This window comes from Callospermophilus lateralis, chromosome 10 (assembly GCF_048772815.1).
Source record: "Callospermophilus lateralis isolate mCalLat2 chromosome 10, mCalLat2.hap1, whole genome shotgun sequence".
Taxonomy (NCBI): Eukaryota; Metazoa; Chordata; class Mammalia; order Rodentia; family Sciuridae; genus Callospermophilus; species Callospermophilus lateralis.
In genome coordinates this window covers 129,981,647-129,994,659 of record NC_135314.1, presented here as the reverse complement: position 1 = coordinate 129,994,659, position 13,013 = coordinate 129,981,647, and the positions used below count along the sequence as shown (strand labels likewise).

Here is a 13,013-nt window from a genome sequence, read left to right as displayed (position 1 = left end):
CAGGAAGATGCTCTCCACCCTGTTAGCTGCATGCTTCTTTGGGATATGAAGGATGCTGCAGCAGCTATAGTGCAAATGGAGCTGGGAGGCATTAGGCCCATCCTTGCACAGATTGGGACTCCCAGAAGAAACAATTCTTTCTGGGAGAGCCTCACTCTGGGTAAAGGCTGGATCTGAAGGGAAGCTCAGGGTAGCTACAAGCTGGGGTTCTCTGGGGTGAAGGTGACTGAACTCCCAGTGGTGGGTGATAGTATGGTAGTGTCTTGGGACAACAAAATGGAAACCAGAAGCAGAGGCCTTAGCAGGGTGCTTGCAGAAGAGAGTAAGCTAGATGGGCAATGGACTAGGAGGAATCTCGCAGCATACTGGTCAGAACCTGAGTTCTCACTGGGCTCAGAATCCTGTGCTTGTTTCCTCTTAGCTTATCTTGGTGACTCTGAGCGAGTCAGTGGGGAGGGGAACCTTGGTGGCTGAGTTCTGGGACAGCTGGTTTGACTTGGGTTGTCCTGCTAGGGACATGCCAGAACCAGATCACCAGTGGAGGACAGCAGGGTGCTTGCAGTGGGAACGTAGGTAAAGGAGCCCCATGGGAAATTTGAAATCTGTGGTCATTTCTCTCTCAAAAGAGAAAAACTTTTGCCCAGCCAACATGGAAGAGTACCAAGCTTTATTTTAATAAGGGAGGATGGGTTGAGAATATAGCTCAGTGATAGTGTGTGCTTAGCACACACAGGACCAGTCATTTCTCAGCACCCCCTCCCCACCAAAAAAAGTTGGGGAATGTGCTCTTGGCACCTTAGCTCAGGCTCTTGAGTCTTCCTTTGTCTGGCATTGTTCTGGGCATAGGATCCAGTAAAAAGCTCCAAATCAAAACCAGCATCAGCATTGTTTTGCAGATGGAAAGGCAAAGGACTAGAGTGGGGAGGTTTCCTAAGGTCAAGGATGAAGCAATGGCTGAAACCAGACTGGGTGGCTGGGGGTTTTTCTTATTGGCTACTTGCCTTTTGCTCCTCTGCCCTGTGTGTGAATATGACTCAACCAAGAGGCAGAGGACTTATCAAGAATTTGGGATATACTTGAGGCATGTCAGGATGGACCTGGGATTGACAGTAACATGGCCCAGCAACTTCTTGACCCTCTGTCTCCAGCCCTTGTAGTCAGAGTTGGAGGCTGAGGCTGCCGGTCTCTCTGCCTATTTGCCCAGCAGGCACTCATTAAGGGTGACTTTGCAGCTGCTTCAGGCACAGGAAGCAGCTGCTACAGCCACCTTGTTGGACCTCATGTCCTCATCCTCAGTAAGGTAGAGACTGCTCTATTCCCAGGGTTCCCTCACTGGGTCTGTAGCCACAGCCACCACTTGCTAATTGGCCTGCTCTAGCACTGTCAGGACACTGTCAGCTGCCCCAGGACCTGGAGCTTAGAGTGTCAAGCCTCAGAACTCCTTCCCGTCTTTCCTAGCCAGAGCTTAGCCATGCCTGAGGAGGGATGGGTAAGGGGAGGGATGGAGTCACTGGGAAAGGCAGAACAACTATTGTAGGGGGGGTGGCATTTGGGCTGAATCTAGAGGGATGGGCAGCATTCTCTAGGTGTGGTGGCAGATCAGGCAGAGGTACTGGCATTTAGTGAGACTGGAATGGCAAGGAGGAGCAAGAATCTGGGCCCAAGATATTAGGCTGGGTTCTCCAGGTACTAGGGAGCCACTGATGGTATCTGAACAGATAAGTGACAGTGTGTAGTCTGGGCTTCTGCGCAGAACTCTTGAGACTGGAAATGAGAAGAAAGAGCTTGAGGCCATAGCCAAACTTTGAATTAGGGAAATATTCTTAGCGGAGAATAGTTGTGACCCTTCACTCCCAGATATACCCAAACCAAGAGGAGACTCTCCCATCATACCAGGGCTTGGCTCCCCTGTACACCTTAGGGAACTCCTCCTGAAGGTTGGGGAATGGAAGCACCTACAAGAGGCCAGGCCTCTCCCCTCTGCTGGTCTAGGTACTGGAACCTACTCCACGGCCTCTGGCTTCATGCCTCCTGCTTCCCCTCTTCCAGGATTGAAAGCACAAAGCCAGCCTTTGCTGGGGTGGCGTGGGAGCCACCATTCTCAAAATATCAGCTTGGATATTGTAGCTTGGTAGCCCTGCAGGACCCTGGAGGCTGAGGCTTATCTAGATGGTGCTGTGGGGTTGGGCCGTCACCAATCCAGAAGGAACTACCTTTCCTAGGCAGATGGGACTCATAAAGGAAGAATTCTGTTGTTCTTCTCCAGAGAGTTTGGGATTCATTCCTGGGAGAGGAGGAAGGGATTCTGAAGAAGGAACTTGGCCTGCAGAGAGCTACTCTGCCCTTTAGCAGAGCCTTCAGATATGGAGAGGTGAACTGTTCCCTTACATACATAGGAATCCTAAGGCTTTAAGACTGGAAGAACTTCCCTGAGGGAAACAGAAGAGTTCAAAGTGCCAGTTAAAAACTGGAAAATTCAAGTCCTTCTCCTTCCTTCCCTCCCTTTTGCCCTGTCTCCTCTCCATCTCACTTGTCTACTTGTCCTTTCCCTCTGGCATTTCCTGACTCTTCTGCCTCCCAGGTGCTTGACTTCATGGCTCCATCTGCCCTGAGCAGCCTTCCTGCTGCTGGATAATCAGTCAGCGACATTTTCCATCAGCTTGTGAGCTGGACAGAGCTCAAAGTCCTTGACTGCACAAACACATAAAGGGCCACTGGATGAAGCCTAAAGTGGGAGGACATCATCTAGGAGGGACCCCCACCCCAATTTGAAATGGAGAGCATTGGAATCCTGGGGCTGATCGACCTAGAAGTCTTACTCCCATGGTTCTAAGCCCTCTGGTCCTATTCCATAAGGGCCCAAGAAGGCCAGAGCAGGGCTGAGCTGGGGTTGTATATGGCCATCTGGGCCCTGGGGAAAAGAAACACTAGGCATGGCTGAAGATCTGGGGCTTCACAGTCCATTTGGGCATTAGGATACATAAGGACTTATGTTACATGTGCCTATTTAGAGGGAATCATCCTTTTACTGCTCCTCGGTGCCCCAGGCCACCCCATCCTTGACTGCTGCCAGAGCCCCCCTCCGAGAGCCTCCTGGGAAGCCAGGACCTGAGCAGCACCAGGGAGATGAACAGAAGTGTAAATTGTGTGGCGAGCTGCCGGCTCTGAGGTGAAAATGAAAAGTCTTCAGACAGCAGCAGCAGCAGGCACAGCAGGCTGGGGTGCCAGGCACTGCGCTTGCCTCCCACTGGCTGTGTCACACCTCCCCCTCTGCATCCTTCACCAGACTTCAGCCTAGGCCTGCCCCTAACTGCCTGGCTCCTTTGCCATCCTGTGCCACTCAAGGGGCTCCCAGACTCCCTCCACCAACCCCTGGGTTAGACCTGACCTCAAGAGGGAATCGATCTCTTCATCTCTTCTTCTTCTTTTTTTTTTTTAATATTTTTTTAGTTGTAGTTGGACACAATACCTTTATTTTATTTATTTATTTTTGTGTGGTGCTGAGGATCAAACCCAGCTCCTCACATGGACTAGGCAAGCACTCTACCGCTGAGCCACAAGCCTAGCCCTTCTTCATCTCTTCTTGCTCCCATTATGTTTTGCAGTTAACTGACTAGTGCACAGGAAAATGAGCCATGCTTTAGTTGCCTTTTGACTTAATGTTTATGGTAGTTCCACTGTTGTTTCTTTTGAGTTTTCTAAGTATACAATTTTCTTGTGTTTAAATAATGGTGTTTTTAGTAAGCTTTTCCAGTTCTTTACTTTTGAGATTATTTATTCTAATCCTTTTATTTCATAGTTGGGAAGATTGAGGCCCAGAGGGAAGCCACCCATTTGACAATAGCTAGGCCAAGGTTCTGGGCTTCTGCCTGGGGCTCTGTATGCTATTTCCTGCCCTCTGTTTTCCTTTCCTGGCAGTCTCTCTGGCTTCCTCTCTCCTTTGCTTGTGTTTTCAGAGATTTAGGCCTTCCAGCTATGAGGGGAAAGGGGAGGGAGAGGGTGCTCACTAGCCCTTCTGCAGGCTCTCCCTGCTGATATGAAGTGCCCCAACAACACCCCACAGACAAGTCTAGGTTCTGGGCCAGAGACTTAGGAGGCCTGGTGGGGATGAGAGGGAGACAGGGAGAGGGAAGTTGACAGAAGTTCCTGGGTAGAATAATAACAACGTGCTGCTTTCTAGCCAAAACTCCCTGTTGTACCTCCCCCAAGCACTCTTCACATGCCGTGCAGACCGGCTGCCTGAGGGGCCTCCAGGGTCTGAGCCCCCACTTGCAGGGACCGCTGTGTGCAGGCGGGTTCATGTCTGTGTCTGTGTAATTAAAAATGTGTATGCATCACTTCACCCAGTGAGGAGATGCCACCACCTTGGGTGGGATGCAACAGCTGCTTGCTGATATGTGGCCGCTTGGCTGTCCAGCCTGGTAGGGAGGGGTTGGTAGGACTGGGCAGCAAAGGGCAAAGAGAAAGCCCAGGTCCTCTCGCTCCAGTGAGGCAGGAGGTAAGGGGCCATGATGGAATAGGGATACATCCTGTGGACCTCATCCTTTTCTAGACCTAGATGTGTGATCTAGTCCTTGGCCTGAACAAAGTGACACCTCCTTTCGGGCATTTTTTCTACCCAGCTATGAGCAAAACCAGCTCCTGTGCAGCCTGGGAGTAGCATCCATCTTCAGCCTCTAACCTGGCCCTGACCTCTTCTATTTTATATCCCCTATCCCCTTCATACCCATAGCTGAAGCCTGGGCACAGGGTGATGTTCTGAGAGCAGAACACAAAATGAGGATAGTTCAGCTCCTCAGTCTTACCTCCTTCCTTCCTCTCTCTGAATTCACAGAAAGACCTGCCAGGGGAGGTACTGTGGTTCCTGGTGGGGGATGGGGAGGGGAACCTCAGCTTATCATACTAGCCTAGTCTTTTTTGGGAACCCTGACCTGAGTACTTGCCCCCTGTGTCCTGGAGATGAGGTCAGGCTGCTGTGAGGAGTGTGTGATGTGTTCCTAAAGTGACTGAGGCAGTGGTACCATGGCAGCCTTGTGTGAGATGGTGAGTTGCTTTTTCCCTTGTCTGCCTGTATTCCTGGGTGGATAGTCAATGTTGGTACAAGGTGGGTTGGTGACAAGGGATGTGCTGATGGCTGTCATGTAGAACTCCCTGCATTGTGGGTGATATTCCAGATACTTCTTTTGTTTGTGTTTGTGGAAGACCCAGGTGGGAGGAAAGACTTGGAGGTATGTCTAAGGGACTGGGATTCCTGAATCCAGTTTCTAGCCATTCCTGGTGAGATTTTGGCATGATTCACCAACTTCTTTCTGTTAGGTGGAAAGGGCTGTGAATGTTGCATCTCTCCCTATCTTGGAAGAGGACCTGAGAGTCCCATGAATCTATGTGCGTGAGTGAGTTCTTTTGGGTTGTGGGTTTGTTAGATGGCCATGGGGTCTAAGTGGCCAGAAGCAGGTTCCCCTGTTCTGGCAATGCTTCCATGTGGCTCTGGCTATCTGGGCTGTAGAAGGGGTATGCTAGGACAGGGAAGTCTTCAGGCCCATCCAGGCTCCTTTACCCAGTATTACTAGCCCAGTGTGGCATTGAGCTGATGTCCTTGGCCATTGGCAGTCTGCTCTCCAAGGGCTCCCTGGGGCTAGCTGAGGAAGAGGCAGCTGGCCTTGCCTTCCTCTGATGGTTTTCCAATATTTACCTGCTTGTAGACATGCTGCCTGGACCCAAGTCCTGCTGTGTAGCAAGAACCTGAGAACCAGCCCATGGCCACCCTCTCCTCCCCCTGAGGTTACACCTGGCTGGGAGGAAAAAGGCTTGTCCCCTCTTACTGATTACTCAGGGACAGGGCATATGGCAAGTCCTGCCCTCTTGCTCTTTATCCCCAGTCTTCACTAGACTTATTCCTGCTTAGAGGGCAAAGCACAGAGGGGAGGAGGTTCTCCAAGGAAGAGGACTTCAAGGGCAATGATAAGTCCCATAAGTCCCTTCCCTGCTTGTGGGCTGAGGTTGGAAATTTGACTCTGCCTTCTTCCTGCCCCTTCTCCTCTGCCCCTGAGTCTGAATTTTGACAGGACCTGGTATGTCCTGGGGTTGAGCAGTCAATGGGATTTTTTTTAATATTTATTTTTTAGTGGTATTTGGTTACAATACCCTTATTTTTTATTTATTTATTTTTATGTGGTGCTGAGGATCAAACCCAAGACTTCGCACATGCGAGGCGAGTGCTCCACTGCTGAGCCACAACCCCAATGGGATTTTAATTATCTCTGCGCTTCCCTCTATTAAGGAGGGCCACGGACCCCTAGGCAGCAGCAGTTAGGATCAGGCTGGATTTGAGTTTCAGGCAGGGCTGGGCAGCTGGTGCTCCCTGTGTAGGAGGCTGCAAGGGGGTAGGGATGGGCAGAGTAGCTGGGCTACAGCTTTTTCTTCATCCTCTGTCTCCCCCGTTCCTCTGTTCTCCCCTATGGCTTTGAGATGAAGGCGACGGAAAGGATGGAGGATGCGGTTTCCATGGCAACAGGGCTGTCCATAGCCAGGCAACTTCAGAGCAGGGCTCTCTGGAGGAGGCAGATGTGCAGAGCAGCCGCAGAGCTGCCTCCTGCCTGCCAGCGAGGGGGCTGGCAGAGCAGGTGGCATAGGGTGGCTGCCTGGTCCTGCCTATCCTGATGCCCAGTCTAGAAGAGAGAGTGGAAAGATCACTACTCCCTTTTTTCTGTTACTTCTAAGCTCCTCCAGAAAGGAAGCTAGGGAGGTAGCCTGAGTACCAGCAGGGTTTGGGGGTAGGGGTTGCATCTCCATTGTCCCTAATCTCTGAATAGACACAAGCTTTAATCTCTGGGAACATCCCCCAAAGCCAACTCTCAGTAGCTCTTGAGGTGGCCAGTAGCCACTCTGCTACTGCTCTTTGGACCCTCTGAATGCCCAAAGCATGAGGATGGAGGTGAAGGTCATGCCTTGACTAGATTTGGAGACCCCTTTTTTCCCCGCCTCTGACAACTAAGGAAGGACCCAGAACTCCTTCAGGAAGCCTCCTTGGCCCTGACCTCCGCAACTTGGCCCAGTTTGTTGAGTTGGACTCAGGTTTGGCAGTGAGCCCTCCTGATGTGCAGGCATTGGAGAGAGCCTAGAGCCTGGTAGCTCCATTTCCTGATGTTGTGTTCTTGGAAGCTTCTTCTTGAGGACTAGGCTGCAAGTGGGCTTGTGGGAGGGTGGAGAAACAAGGGCAGCCATCAAAAAAGGCAAAGACAGGGGTCAGCTCGTGGACTCATGCAGTGGAAGAGGCCTGGAGAGTCACCAGGTTGACAAAAAGATTGGATTCAAACATGAAAACTAATGACTTTCTTTTACTGACCTTGGAAGCATCAGGGCCAGGGTGTTTCCCTCTGAAGTTGGACACATGGAAACAGGATGAAAGGCTTTGCTGGGTCACCTATGGAGTTTGAAGATGAGCTGCACCTGACCTGGGTGGGCCGTCTTTCTCCCATGTGACGTCCTAGGTGCACCATTCTTCTAGCATGTGCTGAGGGTCCTCGCTAGATACACCTTTTCAGGCTTATTCCTTCTCCCCTTTTCTTTCCATGGGCTCTCTTTACCCCTCTTTACTGGCTTTAATTGGAAGAGATTCCTCAACCCTCAGGTTGGCCAGGAAGGCGGACAAGTGGAATCCTGGAGTGGCTTTTCCCTGCCAGGCGATAAGTCTCTCATTACCATTAAGTGGAAGGCTCATTTCAGAGCTCGTGGTGAGAGCTGGCGGGTGCTATAAATAGCCGTGTTGTGAAGGTTGGCGGGTGAGCAGTGACAGGGCAAGGGCCTCACAGTTATCTTGGTGGGTAATTGCACTCCAGCACAGGAAAGGGGGGCGGGCTCAAGAGCGATAGACACTTGACCCCTGTTCTGATTGTTCCTGCCTGTCTCAGAGCAGCTCTGGCATTTTGTCTGCTGGCTTCCTCACACTGGGGGATGGGGAACATTGGGGTCTGTGTCCAGGCATAGGGCAGCAGGATGCCTGTTAGAACTTCAGGCCCTGGAAGCTGATACTTCACCTCATTGGTTAATGTTCATTGCTAGACTCACGTGTCCTGCCCGCCTGTCTGCCTCCTCTACCTTGTCCGAAACCCTGGGCCCACGGGTGAGGATGTTTGGAAACCATATTTGAAAGTCTCAGAGGTTTATTTAAATCTAGGAGGGGAAAAGGAGTGGAAAGCAGGGTCCATGGGAATATGTCTGCAGTCAGGGGTCCAAGGCCCTAGTGTCGTCTGATATATCTGGATCTGTTAGCATTGCTTAGGATAGAGAGGATGTCAGGGGCAGAGGGTTCTAGGATGGAAAGTGTGATGGGTTACACTTTGACTTGGGTACCTGGGGTTCTAGTTCATGGCATCTTAGTGCTGGGTAGTCTAGGTGTGCTAAGTTTCATGGCTGTATGAGTCCATCCTTTTGGTCCCAGATATACATAGAACTAGTAGTGTCAGACTCTTAGGTTTTTTTCCTTAGACTGCTGCATGCTAGAGAATGGGGCCTTGCTCTTAGGGAGGTCTGCATGTGTCTCCCTCATGAAACTTAGAAGAGATTGGGGGAAGATACAGCCAGCAATAAACAGTTCCTAGGGCCACCGTGGGACAAAGTGAGTCAGGGACCCTGTAGTGCTTATTCTACCTTTTCTAACTGGTTAGGAACGGAAGCTGTGTGCCCACCCTCGTCTGGAGATCTACCAACAAGACCAGATCCATTTCATGTGCCCACTGGCACGGCAAGGTGACTTCTATGTGCCAGAAGTGAAGGAGACAGAGCGGAAATGCCGGGGGCTTGTAGAAGCCAGCGATGCCCAGGTGGATGGCACAGGTATAGAAGGTAGGGGAATAAGGGTGGGGTCCTGCCTGGAGCCACTGTTCTGGATACCTAGGGGCATGGTTGGGAAGGCTATTTCTTCTGGGATGGCACTGTGGGTGTCAGGCTATGCTTGGCAGAGGTAGGAAGACATATGCCTACCCCCAGAACCCAGATTCAGAGTGCCTGTTTCCAGACATGTGGATCTATGTGCATGTAGATTCACACATACTCCCCTGAAAACACAAAGACCCTGTCTGGATTCCCTTCAGATGCAACAGGAGTACCTTTGGAAACACAGATCACTGACAGATGGATGTTCATGGGAGGGGACTGAGGCTATTCAGGAAAAGAGTCACTTGGGTGGGGCTCAACAGGAAGTAAGATTGGCACTGGATCTGGAAGTTTAGGAGGTGAACAAAGTGTTCTCCTGTCCCCCAGTATGGGGCCCCATCCAGAGCCAACTGCTTTCTCCCTGCTCGTGTTGCTAGAGCCTGCCTACATACCTGCTGGCAGCAATAATACCCCAGGTCCAGGTCAGCAGGCTGCTTGCCTGTTCCCAGCCTACCCCTCCACCATGACCTTTCATGACAAGTAGGAAAGGGGCCTGTTGGTTAACTTCCCAACAATCTTTGGCCATCCTGGTGGAGCCTTGTGTGACTCTGGAAGTCCATGATTTCTAGGAGTGATGCAGGGCTGTGGGAAGAGAGACTGTCTTTTTCCTCTCTAGGAGAGTTTGCCTATTCAGTCTTAAATAGCCAAGGTCACCCTAGAGACACATGTGTTGGAGGGGGCTAAAAGGGAAGGGTACTGGGAAACAATCTTTGCTCCCTAGGGGCTTGTGTCCAACACAGTTAACTTCATCTGCCACTTAATTACCTCCATGGGGTACTGCTCCCTTTGGCCTAGTAATACCCAGCAGACACTCTTCAGTGCCCCTACTGTGGGCATAGGACATGGTACAAAGTCATCAGGCCAAGGCAGTCCCCAGGGCAGGAAGGAGGAGGACCTTGACCTTCCCTGCAACCTTCCTCTGCTCCCTGCCTTCCCCCTCCTTGGCCCACCCATCCAGCTTCCTTCCCTCCCAAACACTGCCTGCCAGGGGGTGTTAAAGGACTGCTTGGCACCTGCTACAGCTGGCTGCAGCCGCAGCAATCACACTTCCCAGCTCTTTGGTCTGCCCGCCCACTCCCTGGTGTGGGGGCTGAGGGTCTGCCCACTTCTGACGGCCTGTCCTGACACTCAGGGCGGACTCTAGACGTTCACCCACCAGGTGCATGCCACTTAACACAGCAGTGTGTAGTGGGTGCATAGTGGGTGCCTGACCACCCAAGGCTTGGCCTGTCCCTGCTGCTTCCCTGCCGCTGCCCCATCTTGGGCTGGGAGGTGAAAGGGGGTGATTAGCTGCCTTATGCCTGTTATTACATTGATGTATTATTTAGCTCCAGAGAGGCAATGAATATTTGATCTACTTGCACTGACTGTGGGCAGAGGAAGGAGGGACTAGGGTGAAAGTTTTAGCTTCCATGCCCTGACCAGCAGTCCTTGGGATTTAGGTGCTGTCCTGCCTTGCCTGGCAGTCTTTCCCCAAGGGCAGTCTTTCACCCACACTGTGGGTGGGCCTTGGTGGGGCTATAAGGATACCACTCCCCTGCATTAAACCTCTTTGTCCTGAAGTCTCCTATGTTCCCAGAGGCTATCTTTATCCCAGCATGCTGAGCCCAGGGCAGAAGGAGGTACCCCTGAGCCCCTTCCTCTGATCACCCCTAGCCTAGGAGTGGGGAGGGAGAAGGCTTCTGACTGGGAAGCAGGCAGGTCCTTGTATCTCTGGGTCTCAAGAGAACTAGTGGGTGGATGGGCTGACAGAATTTGACAGTAATGGAGCCAGGAAGGAAATATCCCCCTTGTGCCTTTCAGGCTTGCAGCCCCTGGGGCACTGATCATCGTTTAAGGAGTGAGTGAAGAGCTGGAGTTCTGTCCCAGGATCAGAAGGAACCACCCATAACTCAAGGCTCAGCCTGGGCTCCCACTCCACTGTGCTCACATTGCTTCCATGCTTGGAGCCATGCCAGGGATCCCAGCAAGAGAAGGGTCATGGGCTGGTGGTCTGGCACTTCCAAGGCTTACTGCACATCTGCCAGTAGGGCTGAAAGGGAGTCTTCTGGGGGTCAAGTAGATTGGGAGAGCAGGCTCCCAATCCCAGCTGAAGTTCAGAGACGGCTCCAGGCCAGTCCAAATGCCAATTAGTTCCCAGTTGTGCCCTGTTCACCTCTCTATCGAGAGATAGGAACTGGGGTTGCCTTCCTATCCCTTACCTTCTATGATGTTCGACAGCTGCTCTCCTTCCCCTCACATAGGAAGGGTGTCATATCAGTCTTCTCCCAAACTGGATTCCTGCACAGTGTGCCTGAACTCCTTGTTCCTCCTTGCCATCTTCCAACTGCATTTAGTGATTCTGATCTAGGAAGATGAACTGAGGGGTTGCTTCTGGACAGGGCAGATGAAGAGCCACTTACTCGGAGGATGTGTTGGATGTGCAAGAGCCAGTTATGGGGGACTTGGGCCATCAGCCAGCTCAGCACTGTTTTGAGGCTCCCCAGCCACCAGCAAAAGTGCTCTCATAGTCCTTTTTGCTAACTTGTAACAGAAGTAGTACTAAAAGTTTGTGGATAAGGTGGGGTAGGTGAGGGTTCTTCTGGGTTGACCCAGGCACAGTGGGAGAAAGTCCTTAAATAAGCTTTATCCCTGCACCCTCCTTCTTTGCAATGTGTTTCTCAAGATTTTTCTATCCATATCACTTAGCCTTCTCAAATGGGGATGCAATGAGGCCAGGGGTAGGGGCCAGCTGATTTCTTGGTTACAGCTGCTCCTTGGGGAGGCCTGCATGGGGGTGGAGGCTGGAGAGTAGACCTCTTGGTCCATTCTTCCATCCTCTTGCCTTATTGGCAGTGTTCTGTAGCCGACTGGACAAACTTCTCTCTAGACCTGAAATGAGAGGTGAAGGGGATAATACTTGGGTCTCTTTGTTCTATACTCAGTTCCTCACCCTAGGGCTGAGTGGCTCTTAATGGATGAAGGGGTGGAGGGTAGCAGGCTTTGTGGGAGTGCAGGGAGCTGAGGCTAATTCAGGGAAAGGAGAGGAGTAAATAGCCAGCTGCTCCCCTCTCCCATTCCCTCCCTCCCTGCTCTCTCCCTTAGTCTTGTCAGTACAGCCCCAGTTAGGGCAGAGGGCAGCTAGAATGGGCCTCCTGAGCCAGGATGGCTATATAATTTACGAGGGGACTCTGCACACTGAGTTGCTGAACTGGTGCAAGTCCCTGCCCCTGTCCCTAGAGAAGGGAATTGGGGGGGATGGTGGTGGTCTTGGCTAATCTATGCTCCCTTGTCCTGGCCCTAGGAGCTGACACAATGAGTGACATGAGTTCTGTAAGCCTGGAGGTGGGCCCTGGCAGCCGGGAGACTTCAGCCATCACGCTGTCCCCTGGGGCAAGCAGCCGTGGCTGGGATGATGGTGATAACCGGAGTGAGCACAGCTACAGCGAGTCAGGTGCCAGTGGCTCATCCTTTGAGGAGCTGGATCTGGAGGGCGAGGGGCCCTTGGGGGAACCACGATTGGGCCCTGAGGCCAAGCCTCTGGGTCTGTTCCGGGAGCCTACTACCCCTGAGAAGGATGAGGAGTAACTTGCATCCTGCATCCTCCTGTGGGTACTGTTGCTAAGGAACTGAGCAGATTGTCCAACCCTCTTCCTTCTTCACCTCTCCAGCCCAGACTATGGGTGGGGATGCCTGGGGGGACCTGACTTCTACCCCAGGCCTCTAGTTATGCCTTCTCCTCACTGCCCTTTTGGTTCCCAGGGCCAGAGGAGATAGGAACTGTTACCTGCACCAGACTCTTGGGCTACCACCCCTGTTGTCTTTTTTCAGATTCATATTAGAGCGCTTCCAGAACCCAAAATAAAGCAAATGATTTTCTTGTTTCACCTGTATTTGGACTGTGTGTTTGTTAGTTCTATATTGGGGAGATAGGCTAGGAGTAGGCAGGAGCCTCCCAAACCCAAGAGGAAAGAACCCTGGAGTTGGGTGAGGAGGATATTGAAGGTTTTCACTCCTTGCTCTGTGGCCCCAGGGGACAGTCACCCCTGCATTGCAATAGCCCTAGGAGCTTCCCAGGCTGCTGAAGAGCAGAACAAGGG

The 13,013-nt window shown here is 51.9% G+C and overlaps 1 protein-coding gene across 4 annotated transcripts in view; it reads left to right on the top strand.

The window, feature by feature from the left end:
• The window catches only part of Tex264 (testis expressed 264, ER-phagy receptor), a 31,249-nt gene extending 18,449 nt beyond the window's left edge, over nucleotides 1–12,800 (top strand). For 2 of the 4 annotated variants that reach the window (XM_076867960.2, XM_076867959.2), the window contains 2 exons: nucleotides 8,667–8,835; nucleotides 12,218–12,800. In XM_076867960.2, the coding sequence (XP_076724075.1) occupies nucleotides 8,667–8,835; nucleotides 12,218–12,501 (453 nt within the window). In that variant the 3' untranslated portion in view covers nucleotides 12,502–12,800. Of the gene's footprint in view, nucleotides 1–8,666; nucleotides 8,845–12,217 lie in introns of all 4 variants that reach the window. The other 2 variants (XM_076867957.2, XM_076867958.2) reach the window with 1 other exon arrangement.
• The last annotated feature ends 213 nt before the right edge of the window (nucleotides 12,801–13,013 follow it).